At 36.7% G+C, this 15,245-nt stretch overlaps 1 protein-coding gene across 5 annotated transcripts in view; it reads left to right on the top strand.

Moving 5' to 3' along the window:
• The window catches only part of npas3 (neuronal PAS domain protein 3), a 324,250-nt gene that overhangs the window by 193,350 nt on the left and 115,655 nt on the right, over positions 1–15,245 (top strand). For 4 of the 5 annotated variants that reach the window (XM_065253789.1, XM_065253784.1, XM_065253797.1 and 1 more), the window contains one exon: positions 7,179–7,268. The exons of the other annotated variant lie outside the window; for it this stretch is intronic. In XM_065253789.1, coding sequence (XP_065109861.1) covers positions 7,179–7,268 — 90 coding nt within the window. The remainder of the gene's footprint in view (positions 1–7,178; positions 7,269–15,245) is intronic. 5 annotated transcript variants of the gene reach the window in all.

Here is a 15,245-nt window from a genome sequence, read left to right as displayed (position 1 = left end):
TTTGTTTTATGTATAAAACTTATTTTCTAAGGTCATTTTGCTCATCAAGAAAACGCAACTTAATTTAAGAATTTTTAGATATTTCTACTAAAAAGAAGACAAAAATACTAAGTAAGAAATTCATTATTGGCAGTGTACACATAAACAAGCTTAAACAAATCTTGAGTGAAAGCTAATGATATACAATGGATAGGTGAGGATTATAAAATAGGTTTGGATGGATGGATAGGTTTTATAAAATACTGTAGGTGAAGCAATAAATATTACATGTCGAGTATCTTTACAAACCCCTCGTCCAGCGCTAAACCCCCACATGAGATCTAAACAATCTAATGACGTTCTTATTTGAAAGAGGTCTCAGCGAGGGGCCAGATTCGAGCATCTCCCGTGCCTTTGCCTTCAATAAAGAAATCAATAACACGCGTCCATATTTGCACATTTCTACATGGATTGTCAGACTCGAGATTGACTTGAAAAGATCTGTGGTGATTTAGAAGTTCAGATAAGATCTCTTTTAATACCTCTCATCTGTCTCTCTCGCATACATGTGGACACTACAGCTCTTTCTCACTCACAGCCCATACATCACTTTACCACACATGATGTCTGTCATTATCTCATTTTCTTGCTCTTAATGATAGCTTAATAAATGTCGTTGTTTCCAACGGTGCATTTTTGTGCGATATAACTATAAATAACATTTTGAAGTTTGTTTGGAAAGGCACCTAAATTGTTTTAATGTGATACGTTAAATTGAAACCCTGCAACTTTTTTTTATTTCCTTAATCCTTGGTTTACACCCTAAGTCCACCTTATCTTGTAGCTCAGAGACTTCTCAGAAAGAAAGCCAACATGCCCAGATTCGGCTAACCCTGTGAGAAGAGATAATTGCGGTTGTTGTGGAGGCCGTTGGAGTTTGCAGGGGACGGAGAGATGAGATTGAACATTTGGCATCTCCTTCATCACCGACTGCCCCCTCCTCTCTCCGTCTCTCTCTCTGTCTCTCTCTCTTGCTCTTCATTTTGTCTGACCTAATAGTTAATGATATGTTAATAGTCATTGAGGCCGGTCTCGGCTGGCGTCCGCTGTGTGTGTTAATGTGGACGTCGGGTGGCTCTGGTCAGGGTGCAGGCGCTAGATTGATGTTTACCAGCTTGCGTGTCCTTCAACTCCCGTATATTTGTCCTTTGTTAGAAAAAACACAAGGCTGCTGAGTTACAGAGTGTGTTTATTGCTTTTGCACTGACAGGCAGGTGTGTTCTTCCTAGAGAGATGTCTAAGTTGTAGTTGTGGTGCTTGTGGTGAGACAGAGAATTATCTTTAAGTTTGATATGTCTTGTAATCTTTATGTACTGTATATTTACACTGTGTTGTAAATAAGTATTGTTGTAAACAAATGTTACCCTGGACCACAACACCACGTCCACATCAAACGCGGTTGCATCACGTTACTCGCTCTAGATTACTCGTAGGATTTAACTTCGTGTCATGCTAATTTTTCGCTCAAGTTGAATATTTGAATATTTGAGTTCAATGTTTTTTTCGGGGCAAACGCCCGTCCATATCACATCATTCGCATCGCCCCACGCGAGGACCCATCTGATCGCGTCTTTGCATTGACTTTGTATGTAATCTACTCGCGGAGTTTGTTGAACTCGCGTCTGGTGTGAACCCACAGTTACTGTAAGTTGTATTTGTAGCAATAGGCAACAATCATTGTATTATTTTTCCTTTCATGCCAAAAGTCATTATGATATTATGTAAAGATCATGTTCATAGGAGATATTTGGTCAATTTTCTTTCATAAATATATCAAATTTCTTTTAGTGGATGCAGTTTCTACACTACAAACAATGACTTTCTTACTTGGTATTTTTGTCTTGTTTTTAGTAAAAATATCTTAAAAAATCTTAAATTAAGATGTATTTTCTTTTGCCCTAGGAAAATAAGTCTATTTTTTAGTCAAAAAATATAAACTTTAAGTAAATTAGTGCTTAAAACAAGCAAAAAAAATCTGCCAATGGAATAAGAAAAATTTACTTGAAATAAGTTTACCTTTTTCATAAACACTTCATTCAAGAAAATATTTCTTATTCCATTGGCAGATTTTTTTTTTATTGTTTTAAGCACTTATTTGCTTACATTTTATATTTTTTGTCTAAAAACTAGACTTATTTTCCTTGTTCATTTTTCTCATAAAAATAGCATCTTAATTTTAAGAATTTTTAGATATTTTTACTGAAAACAAGACAAAAATACTAAGAAAGTCATTTTTTGCAGTGTAAGGAGGACTTCCTTTGGAAAATTTTAAAGGTGACTTTCTCAATACTTACTTTTTTTTGCATCCTCAGATTAGGGGTGGGCGATATGGAAAAAATGTATAATATCAAGATTGTTTTGTCCTAAAAAATGCAGTCCTACAGTACACTGCAAGAAAATGATTTTCAAGAAAAATTTTAATAGTATTTTGGTCTTGTTTTCAGTTAAAATATCAAAAAATTCTTAAATTAAGATGCTTTTTCTTGATGAGCAAAACGACCCAAGAAAATAAGTCTAGTTTTTAGACCAAAAATATTTTTAAGTGATTTTGTGTGATTTTTTAAGTGAATTTAAGTGATTTTGTGCATAAAATAAGCAAAAAAAATCTGCCATTGGGGTAAGCAAAATTTTCTTGAATTTTTCTTGAATTTAGTGTTTAATGTCAAGATTTTTTGCTTACCCTATTGGAAGATTTTTTTGCTTGTTTTATACACAAAATCTCTTAATTTCGACATTGTTGGTCTAAAAACTACACTTGTTCATAGTCATTTTGCTCATCAACAAAAAGCATCTTAATTTAAGATTTTTTTGATATTTTTACTGAAAACAAGTCAAAAAATACTAAGAATTTTTTCTTGAAAATCATTTTTTTGCAGTGTAATGTTTGAGTCCTGTTCTTTGTTTTCTTGATGTTTGTTCTAAACTGTGTTTGCAATGGTGGATCGGCTACTTTTCTTCACCTTCCCTAAATTTTTTAACGTACTGTAAATGTCGCGAATCGGTGCTGCCCTGATGGCCTGGTAGAGTAATAATTGGAATAAGAAATCATTTGTTTTGCAAGTAGCCGCGGTGACGTTGATAGTTCCGCGGACGCGTGCGCGCCGAACGCGGAAAAAGGTATTCCTGGCCCTTGACTCGCCTTCATAGCGTGCCTCAGTTTGTCGCGTACTTGATGTAGGCATGATACATCGAAGGCTCAAAAAATTGAGCCTTATAATTGTGGTCTAGGAACACAAATGGTCAAAAAATGGTTCCTAGCTGTCACTGGGACCATTGCTGCTTATAACTTAGAACTATAACCTAAAGTTTGAACTACTCATGAAATGTAACCTTATTTTAATCTTATTCTTGTCTCTTTTGTATTTTATTGTATTCAGTTGCAGTTAAGAATCGAGTGTAAATACTCTCCAGCCATTCTTCTTCTGTAAAATGTTTTCCTCTTTCACTCAGCACTTCAGACAGAGAGAGAGAGAGAGAGAGAGAGAGAAAGAGAGAGAGAGAAAGAGAGGGAGAGAGAGTGGGACGAGCTGCTTGCAAGGCATGACTGTTTTAAACAAATGACAAAAAAGGCCCATCTTAATGTTACACTTTTCTCCCCCAGAAGTTTGTCTGGCTAGTGATTTATTGTGCACTTTACACAGTGGTTAGCCTGTAAACAGAAGCCGTTTATCATAGAGGGGAGCCAGGCGAAGGCATGCAGTGTTCCTCAGAGACCTGGCCCGCAGACGCAGAGCGTTTGAAGGAAGAGCAGCGAAAAACAGAAAGGAGATGATTGCAGACCGGCTAGAGGTGACTGCTGTGGGCCCTTCCTGACAGCCGGGGCCGCGTCTTTGGGGACTGTGTCACTGCCTGAGGAGTCTTTCACAGGTCCTGAGACCCTCGGCTGGCAAAGATGACGGTGGTCTCGAGGCGGACGGATGAGATTAACTGATAGAAATGGAAGAGAGACCAGGATTTGTGTCCTATAAACAATGAAATGCTTTTGAAAAAATGGACTGAACGGTGCTGTTTGTTAAAGGGGACAAATAATAGTAAACAGGATTTGGCTTGCAATTTTGAGTTGGATGTTTACAACACACTGTTTCTTGCACAGTTCACCTAGAATTGTATTTACAGTATAATGTAAAAAAAAAAAATGCAGGGTTTTCAGAGAAAATTTGTATTACTAAAGTTCTCAGTTTGATGTAAAGTTCCCATGACATCAAAATGTATTGTTTTATTGGAATAATGCGGTGGTCATTATAAACAATATTTTTTATTTATTTGCCCTCATAAACTTCAATTAAAATCAGAAAATTCACTTCCACCCTCTTATGGTGATACTTCTCTGATGATGTCAGCTAGACTGCTTGGGCGGAGCATCTGTTAACTCCGCCCCCTCAAACTTTCATTCAGCTGTGAGAACCATCACTCATTGAAATGCCTACTTTTTATATCCAATCAATTCACAATGGAAAACACAAGCCACGCCTACTATTCCCCTTGTGTGATATTCTGTTTTGCTCGGAAATACGGCACAATTCGGAAGTTGATGGGGTTTTCCTGTTCATTGGGACTTTAAATATCAACTTAGTTACAGATATTTTACATTGTCTAAACTTAAGGTACATGTATTGAAAAAATTATATTACATTTGATGAAAAATAACTAGGTTCATATTGAAGTCTTTAATAATATTGACCTTTGATTGCAGACTTGGCAACTCTGAGTTCAGTTTGGGAAATTGTTAAGATCTCTTCTGAAACTCTAATGGAGACAGTTGTGATATTTCTGGGTCTTTTTCTCGGGAAAAATATCTGAGACTTAAGCAAACGTTTCCATTTGCTCTCTATTTAATCTCATTCATGTCTAGGAGAAACAACTGAGATATTAAAGGGATAGTTCACCCAAAAATCCCTTATGTCGTTCCAAACTTGTAAGGCCTCCGTTCATGTTCGGAACACAGTTTAATATGTTTTATATTTAGTCCGAGAGCTTGTTGACCCTTCATTGAAAATCTACGTACGGTATACTGTCCATGTCCAGAAAGGTAATAAAAAAAATAATCAAAGTAGTCCATGTGACATCAGTGGGCCAGTTAGAATGTGTTGAAGCATTGAAAATACATTTTGGTCCAAAAATCAGCATTGTCTTCTCTTCCACGTCTGTTGTGAAGCGCATGCATGAGTCTAAAGTCACGTGACTGCAGTGACATGGATGACGTGTTATCCTTAGACATATTTGCAAAGTTTTTTTTTTTCAAACTTACAGCGTGCGTCTCCCTCAGACTGTAAACAAAGCCCAGGCGCACAAAAAAAAACAGCTGGGGCGCACCAGATAACACGTCATCCGCGTCACTGCAGTCACGTGACTTTAGTCTCGTGTATGTGTGCTTAACAACAGACGGGGAAGAGAAGACAACTATGAATAAAGTTGTACTTTTTTTTGGAACGACATTAGGGTAAGTCATTAATGACATTATTTTCATTTTTGGGTAAACTATTCCTTTAAGAAGGATTGCATCAGTGATATTTTTTCTTATGAGTTGTTTTTGGATTGAAATATGGACAAATACAACCCTTGGGTTTAAATTAACCTATGCAGAGATGTTTCAACCCAAATATGGAGATTTTCTTGGTTAGATTACCAAACGGTTGGTTTTGTACATATTTTACTCAATCATGATCTCGTGAGAAATGTGTGGTTCAACAATCACAGCCAAGTTTACATATCAATAGCTATTAAGCATATAGCAACCATAAAGCCCTCACTTATGAACAAGTATGAATTACATTACACCAGTACATTGAGTTTAACCAGTCATAACAGAGGACTTTAACACAGATGTGGTGTGAAATGTGACCTAGTGTTTGTGAGATCCAGATATTCAGCATGATTCGATCATTAAATGTCACCCGACATGAAAAAAGAGCTATTGTGTTGTTATTTGTTATGCATGCATAATTAGGAATTTGGGTCTATGGGAAGCCTCGTGGTACGATCGCTGCTGGAGGTTCTGCTGTTGGGTCTCCAACAGGCAACAATTAATGCATTGAGGTTATATGGGTTAATTACATATAGTCTCCCACTGCGTCAGATAATCTACAGGGTGTGCTCACTCCAGGCGAGATGCAAGATGAGAGCGGCGTGATTTATAAACACAAAAAAGAGACAATGAAAAAGCAACAATATCGCAGCGGATCTGATCACCTTTTTATGAAAATTAGGTTTACACGGCGGTACGGAGAAGCGTCTCTCTCTCTCTCTCTCGTTTACTTCCAAGCTTAAAGCAGCACCGGCAGCTGGCGAGAGAGCTCGCGGTCTCCACCCGCCGATAAAACAGCGCAGCCTCGGGCTATTTACAGCGCGCTGATATGCAGCTGACAACAGCACATCCCACTGCGGCCCGCTGATGCCTGACTTCCTCCCCGAGCACACATCTGCTGCCAGTGATGTGTTAACATTACAGGCTAATGCTAGTACTGACCATTATATAGCACTTTACATTTGAAATGCTAATGTGCTGATTTTAAATTCTTAAATGTGAACGCTACACTAACACACAGACACTTATAATATTATTTACATTACAAACAGCAACTATTTAAAGGTGCCATACAGTATTTTACACTTTTAGCATTTCTTTACTTATAAAGTGTTCCTGAAGCTCAGTTGTTAGCAGCGCAAAAGGTCACGGGTTTGATCCTCATACTGATGAAATGCTTTTGCATAAAAATGCATAAATGTAAATCAGTCAGTCAAAGCTTCGTTCACCATAAAAGCACTTTTTATGACTTTTCCACCATTTTCTTCGTTTGGTTTTTATTTTGGTACTTTACCATTTACTGTAATGTGAAACTATGCAAAACTTCAAATTCATTTCTTTTGACTTTTTTTGACTTCACGTGTTCTTTTAATATCCATTTTTGATTATGCATTCATCCCGGCTGTCTTCAGTGTTTCGGCGCCTGTGATCCGAAGCTGTTAATTGACGTTGTGATTGTTGCTCTTTAATGATCCGTCGATGCCGTTTTCACACGGGACGTGGTTTTGTTTGCAGTTCTGGTCTTGATTGGGTTTTCTTTGCGTTTCTCTGAGCTATTTGTGAGAATCTCGTCTGACTTGTTTTCCTCTTTTGTCTTTCTCTGTTTTCCACACAGTCCCTGGATGGATTTGTATTTGCACTAAACAAGGAGGGAAGATTTTTGTACATCTCGGAGACGGTGTCCATATACCTGGGGCTTTCACAGGTGAGTTCACGGGAGAATTCCACTCTCCGATTTCTTTTCGCCCAGCGGTGCGGAAGAGAATCCGGACAAATTAGTGTTATATAAAGTCCCGCTGGTTTGTTAGCTTCGGTTTAATTTGCGGCGTTCATCCGTGCATATTTTAAGCAGCGAGAGATGTTCTCATTGGAATGCTGGCGTGTAACCTGCTCCTGTTGGCTCAGGCCAGCTCCTTTCAATAAACAGACGGATCGGCGAGGTCAGACGCTGGATAAGTGACCTTCAGAACTCTTGCGGTCCTGTCTGGCAGAGCTTCATCTAATGTGCTAGCATGCTTCAATCAAACCAGACACTGCTTCACAGCAGGGCGGTTTAAAAATTCGCACAAATAATCTGAATGTTCTCTCGATGTTCCCCAAAATTGCACAGGTACTTTCTTTCGTGGATTTGTTATGGCACCGCTATCTTTAAAATAAACACTGCAAACATACAGTACTGTATCCCATAATGCATTGCATTTGACCCTTAATGTCCAATGATAAATGAACTGGAAGCTGGAGTTAACCTCAATTGTATGTCTTTTCTTTTTTTTTATTGGACCGAAGTTAAGATAAATGTGACACTGGACCACAAAACCATAAGTTGCATGGGTATATTTGTAGCAATAGCCAACAATACATTGTATGGGTTAAAAATATAGATTTCTTATGTCAAAAATAATTACGATATTAAGTAAAGATCATTATCATTAGTGATATGTGTTAGCCTAGAAATCTAGACGCACCCTAGCGGCCGCAAAATATATTTGCTGCCAGGGTTTAGTCTAGGCACTCACAATACACTTAACAGCTCCAAAAACCAAAATTTGGTCAGGCCAATCACATCGTGTGTAGCGTCTGTGGGGCGGGCTTAACATGATGACGACAGAGCTGCAACGGTTCCTACTTGAAAACAAAGAATGGCTGCTGCTGCTGGCGAACAGCTTTCTTTTGAAGCGGCTTTGGCCGCGACTTTAGATTTATGTTTTTCTTTGAGAGAAGAGCAAATAACCCTACTGAAGTCCTTTTTAAGCAAGAAAGATGTGTTTGTAGTTTTGCCGACTGGTCACGGTAACTACGTCACCTTCTTCGTTGCTCTGTTTGTTCATAGCACTATCCTATTGCGTGCAGAGGCATTTTGAGGGACAACCTTATATCCCGCCCCTTGCATTGAGCCGTTTGTGTGAAGAGTTGCCAGACCTTACATCTTGATGTAGGTCTGGCTAACCAGGCTAGATATGTGTTGCATTTGGACAACTTTAATGGCAATTTTTTCAATATTTTTTTTTTTGCACCCTCAGATTTTCAAATAGTTGTATCCCGACCAAATATTATCCTATCCTAGGAAAGCTTATTTATTAACCTTTTAAATCATCTATAAATCTCAATTTCAAAAAATTGAACCTTATGACTGGTCCAGGGTCACAGATGTGAAAAATGTCAAATGCAAGCAAAATAATATTTCTTTCTATAGTCATACCTGTCACTCGCTAAATTAAATATGCAACCTAATGAGGTCATGTGACAACAATTTGAATGCTAGAAATGTTTACCGTTGTATTACACATGCATGCATTGCATTGCATTATGCTGTTTAAAAATGTAAGTTTGCAGTATGCATTTCATTGCATTGCTGTAAGCCCCGGGTTACAAGGTTGTCAGTTTGCATTTTAAGCGGGTTCAAGTGCAGTTATAAAACAAACTGTCCTCCTCAGCGTGTAAATATTGAGTCTTTCAAATTATTAAAAGGGACACGGTTTGCACAAGACTTTTAAAACAAAATTCTCTTCTAGATAGAAGGATTGAGATATGAATTAAGACGAGAAGCAAACTCTAAATTAATTCAGCATTAATTGATTGATGATTTTTATCAAATAATTGATTAATTCTTAAAATCCCGGCTTTCGGAATTTGGCCCGCTTCTTTTTCGGCGCGATTATCTTTAGGTTGGCCTGCTGATAAAGTACTTGTAAAGTCTTTAGTCTAAGTAGGTCTTATTATCTAACATGGTTAAGCTTATCCCATAACTCTTGTGATCTTAATTGCTAAACCTTTTTCTTTGTTAATCTGTCCTAGAGGCCAAAACGTATAAGGTGTTGTTCATTATTTTCATTGTTAATTGGAGGAACAATTTGTGAGCTTTTCTCTATTGGCAGTTTTGTGCTTTTTTGTGGGTTATCTAAAATTGACTATGTTGTATTATATATACTGTATGCAAACATCCAGGCTGTATTCTTTAGGAGCATCTCATGTTTTTGTCTAATATTTAATGCACCGCTCAACCCATGCATGCACGCAAGCGTATCTTTTCCCGAAAAATGTCTGTTTCATAACTAAACTAAGCACAAATATATTCTGAAAAGATGTATATACGCTTCTATTAATGGTGGTTTTACTTTATTCTGTCCATAGTTCATGAGAAAGCCTTTTTTATTAGTCATAGTAGCATTAATGTAATGGGGTCAGATTACCTTTTTTGGAGCTTTACCATGAGCTAATGATGGAGGTTATTAAAGATTCAGAGCTTGAACTGTACTGTGGCCATTACACCGGGCGCAGTCGATAGCGTGACCTTTAACACCGCGGCTCAATCATACACCCATTCGGCTGCACAAATCCAAGCTTTGCTCTTAGATAGATACTGTAGTCTCGCTGAGCACTAGAGGAGCGATAATCTCTGAATCGAGCTCTCCCTCCATCCGTTTGAAAGTGGATCTGAAGCGTCCACTCATTTTCACTACGTCTGGGTTCAACTCTCTCGATATTTCACACTTTGATTTCAGACTCGCTGCACAATTACGGGGTGATTTACAGGAGCAGTCGGTACAGTAAAGAGGTGGAAGTCCAGTAGTCAAGACTTTGGCTGCACATGTTGCATATTTATTCCCAGGTAGAGGTGACAGATTTTGGGTGGTTCTCAAATATGTTTAAGGGAATACAGTACAATGCAAAATGCAATTAAAGGGGTCATATGATGCAATTTTTTTGTTTTCCATTGGAGTGTTAAAAGCTGTTTGTGCATATAGACGATTTGTAAAAGTTGCAAAGACATATTCTTTCATAAAGTTAATGCTCATCCTTGTAGAGGATAAAGATGATCCCTATCTTTAATAATTGATGTTTCATCTTTTTTTATGCTAAACTATTTTGTGCCTTGGTTATTCACTCATCCACAGTAAAATCTGTGTCCTGAAGCAAAGCCACTTGTACTGTAGCTGTGATGTACTGTAATGTTTAAATCTCTGCTAACGCTGCTGGTTCTGTTTGGTGTAAAGGAGGCCAATTAACTGCAGAGATGCTGAGTAAACTTCATCTTCATTGTGCCCTTGAAAAAGATGCTGAATGCTGGATTAACACCACTGAGTATTGCAAGAAACGAGAGAGAATATGATGAGAATGTCTTTTAAGGTGCTCTTGATAAAAGGACTCTGCTCAGCGATGAGAATGATCTAAACTGTTGTTGACCTATAGATGTACTTCATAGATTTTTAAAAACGGTATACACAATTGACCCTATTCAATTTCATTAAGGTTCAGCAAGTAATTTTTATGTGTTTTGCTGGACATGGTTTTGGACTTTGTATTGATGTCTTCAGTGTAGATGCAGCATCACAGAAAATAAATTTAGAAATAAGAAATAAAAATTTTGCAGATTTATTTGTCACCCATGATTCTATTATTTAGCAAATGAAAGTGTCCAATAACATAGGGTGATATTCAGATGAAGTACAGTTAGGGCTGTCACAATGATTAAATAATTATCTCATCGCGATGATTTCAGATCACCGCAATGATTGCACATCTCTCTAAAAACACAAGGGGGAGCTGCAGCGCCTGTATAAACGAGACCGTACACTGCAAAAATGGCTTACTTATTTAGTAATTCTTAAATTAAGATGTATTTTCTTGATGAGCAAAATGACTTGGGTTTTTAGACAAAAAAATCTAAAATTTGAGCGAATTTGTGCTTAAAACAAGCAAAAAAAATGTCTTTAAATTAAGTGTTTATAAATAAAAGTAAACTTATTTTAATAATTTTTTTCTTATTCCATTGGCAGATTTTTTTCTTGTTTTTATTTTTACTGAAAACAAGACAAAAATACTAAGTAAGAAAGTCATTTTTTGCATTGTATCAGATACTTTTAAATATGTGTGATGTGTAAAGGTAAATCTTGCAAAATATTTAATTTAAATAATCACAACAATGTGTGAAAATTATTTTATAAACAAGCAAAAACATTTATGAGAACCGTCATAATCGGCACAATTTATTAGTCAATTAACCGTCAGCCAAATTTCATAACCGTGACAGCCCTAAGTACAGTTGTATTTATATGGTCATGTGACCTTTTTTAAGGATACAATCATAAAGACGTGGATTGGTTTATATCATTCAAACTGGCAAGCATCATTTGGAGTATCATCATTGGCAGCTGTAAAGCCATACCCTAGCAACCAAAGAGAATACCCTAGCAACCATTTAGCAAGACCTATATCTCTGCTTCAGAGCATCATAGTGACATAGGAACTTATGTTTGACTTATGCACGGCAAGCACCATTCACAATTTTTTTTTTTTTTCAGAAAATGCACCCATCTAGTTGACTTCTTATTGTGCGTGTTATTTAGATTTGTTTGTGCATGAAAAAACTATAGTAAAGGACAGCAAGCAATCCAATCAAAGCCAAGCAGATATAATAGATCAACTCCCACCTTGCATTATTTCCTATTGAATATTCACTAACATCATGCTTCACAACATGGGAGCTAAATGCATTTTAATTTTGCACCCAATAACAGAGCAGCCATGCATCTGTTATTTCAGATGTCCACTCTATTCACCCTGAGAGTGTTTACCTCGCTCTATCCATCTTTTCTTCTCCGCTCTCCTCCGGTCAGCAGGCGAAGGATGTAAAATTGCTTTTGCCTCCACGGCCATTGACCACCTTGCGTTAGATTAATGCGTGTAGAGCGGAGAAGCCAGTGGATTTTTACAGCGACAGCAAGCTTCCGCTCTTATTACCGACATTTCCGTGATGCTAAACAACAGCACCCGATGCCCTCGTCTCCTCGATAATAGTCGATGTGGCCGCGAGCGGACGTTTCCGTACTCTTATCTCCCTGGTCTGTGACTCTGCTGTCAGATTCATCTGATAACAAGGATTGTGTTTGACAGTAAACGAAGTAACACCCCTTTTCATTCGATTCGTATTATTCAGTTCAACAGATGGCCGCTTAACCATTTTGCAACGCTAATAGCTGTTATCATTTAACTCCTGTATGTAAATAGACATATGTTGCCGAATTTTTCTGAGTTTTTATTCCTCTCTGCTCGCGTTCTGCGCTGGGTGATTAGTTTATCTCCAATAATTAATACGTGATGGATGCACAGCCATCTCTTGCAGATTAATGGCCAGATTTGCCGTTATGTCATTCAGACTGCTGATTGGGCAAGGTAGTGATAAGATTGTACCACTTGGGATTTTCCTATTGAGTTTTTAAGCAGTGCTGCTTATAGAAAGACCCCGTCGGAGGGTCAAGCACGGCATTTGTCGGATGACATTGCACGTGGACAGCTGTCTGTTTTGTAATTGAGATGTGTACGTATGCGTTTGTGTAACAGATGGCAGCGCGTGCTTAAGCTGATGGCTTGAAAATAATAATTGCATTATTCCGGCCAAAAGAATATTAGCTTCTGGAATATGGCCATTTTGAGTCCGCACCCCTGCCAGTTGAGCATATGCACTTGCATGGACTGGATAGTCAAGGAAATTGATACATCTGGAATAGAGCAACCATCTGAGGTCTCATCTGCCTCGTAGGATTTAGATTTAGGCAGTTTTACGAACAGCCGGTTTAGCTGTCGGACTGTACGCACGATGACATCTGAAGGCCATGTACTGTACTGTATAATCTAGAGTAACTGAATAATATTTACAGCCAGAGACAAAATGTAGTCCTTAACATTGAGTCATAATCTCAATTTCAATACGACACCAGATTTATCAGACAAGAGAAATCAGGTGCTATCATTTATTGTGTGCTTTCAAAGTCTCAGTTTTTGATGTTTTCGTTTTTTAATGATCTGAGTTTACTTTGTAATGCAGAAATGAATTTAGTGGTCTGTCATCAGATGCCTGCGTGGCATCAGTTATAGAGAATGTCGCTTTTAAATTTAATACAGTGCACGTAAACTTTCAATATAATCTAGATATAATATGATAGAGAAATTCACCTCTTTAACTTTGGCAGTACACTGCTAAAAAATAAAAATAAAATCAAGAAAAAAAATCTTAATATTTTTGTCTTGTTTTCAGTAAAAATATTTACATTTTCTTAAATTAAGATGCTTTTTCTTGATGAGTAAAACGACCCAAGAAAATAAGTATAGTTTTTAGACCAATAATATAAAATTTAAGTGATTTTGTTTATAAAACAAGCAACAAAATCTGCCAATGAGGTAAGCAAATTTTTCTTGAATTTTTCTTGAAAATGATTTTTTCCTTATCCAATTGGCAGACTTTTTGCTTGTTTTATGCACAAATTCACTTAAATTTGATATTTTTGGTCTAAAAACTAGACTTATTTCCTTTGGTCGTTTTGCTCATTAAGAAAAAGCATCTTAATTTAAGAATTTTTAGATATTTTTACTGAAAAAAATTCAATTTTTTTCCTTAAAAATCATTTTTGCAGTGTCATAACAGATCCAGAAGATCTCGGGCACCTCTCCTCACCCATGAGTTGGCACAGGTGACTTCTTTTGTTTTCTTTTTGATCCAGACAATACTTTTAAGGCCAACCCTTATAAAAATGAACCTACAGTTAAAACCAACACTGCAAAAAATTGCCTTTTACTTAGTATTTTTGTATTGTTTTTAGTACAAATATCTAAGAATTCTTAAATTAAGAGGCATTTTCTTGATGAGCAAAATGACCTAACAAAATATGGCTAAAACATACAATACAATTTAAGTGAATTTATGCTTATCTGCCAAAGGCTAATGAAATTTTTTTTCTTAAACTATCAAAGAAAAATTCAAGAAAAATTGCTTACCCCATTGGCAGATTATTTTGCTCGTTTTAAGCACAAATTCACTTAAATTGTATATTTATATATTCTTAAAAGCTGTTATTTTTTTGTAAGGGAGTATCACCAAATGTATCACCAATATCAAAACTGATGCCTCTAATATCTCTCTTTTTATAGATATTTTAAGGGGAAATGTTTGTGTTTGAAATGTTTATTTAGGGACAATAGACCCTTTAATCTTATACCTTGATTGGAGATTTTTCATCAAAAAAATGCAGAAACTTTATGCCTATAAAAAGAATAATATTAAAAATAAAGTGATTATAAATATTAATATAACCTAATATATTAGTAAGCAGGCATTTTGTTGTACACACATTTTAAATTTCTTTAGCTGTTTCACATTTTGCATATGTAGGCCTACCTCATCTTTTTTTTTTTTTACAAATTTAGATTTATGCATTTGTCGGATGCTTTTATCCAATTTCCTTCAGTTCATTCAAGTTATACATTTTTTCTACATTTGACATTTTTGTGTGTTAAATAGGTGTTTATAGACTATAATACACTGTAATGTATTCAAAATACATATTTTAAAGACGTTTTCCTGTTTCTCTATAATGATGTCATACAGCACACATAAGCACTATGATTGATCTTTTCACTTTTTTTGCAGATTGTGATTGTGAAACAAATTATGTTTGGTAACTGAACTAGTCTGTTCTTGTTGCGTTGGTGTTTTTTGGTCCAAATTAGCTGTATTGTTAACCTCAAACTACTCTAGACTGCCGCTCTGGTGTTGAATGCAGACATCTGCTGTGTTGTAGGTGACAGTCCGTGTGTCTCCATCAGGAGCATGAATGACTCTTCTTCACGTTCCACCTTCCTCTTTATCACACGCTTTGCTTTGGCCATAAAGACTTGATGAATATTG

This window comes from Paramisgurnus dabryanus, chromosome 17 (genome assembly GCF_030506205.2).
Source record: "Paramisgurnus dabryanus chromosome 17, PD_genome_1.1, whole genome shotgun sequence".
NCBI classification, from domain to species: Eukaryota; Metazoa; Chordata; class Actinopteri; order Cypriniformes; family Cobitidae; genus Paramisgurnus; species Paramisgurnus dabryanus.
The sequence above is the reverse complement of the archived record's forward strand: the minus strand, read 5'-3'. Positions and strand labels throughout refer to the sequence as shown.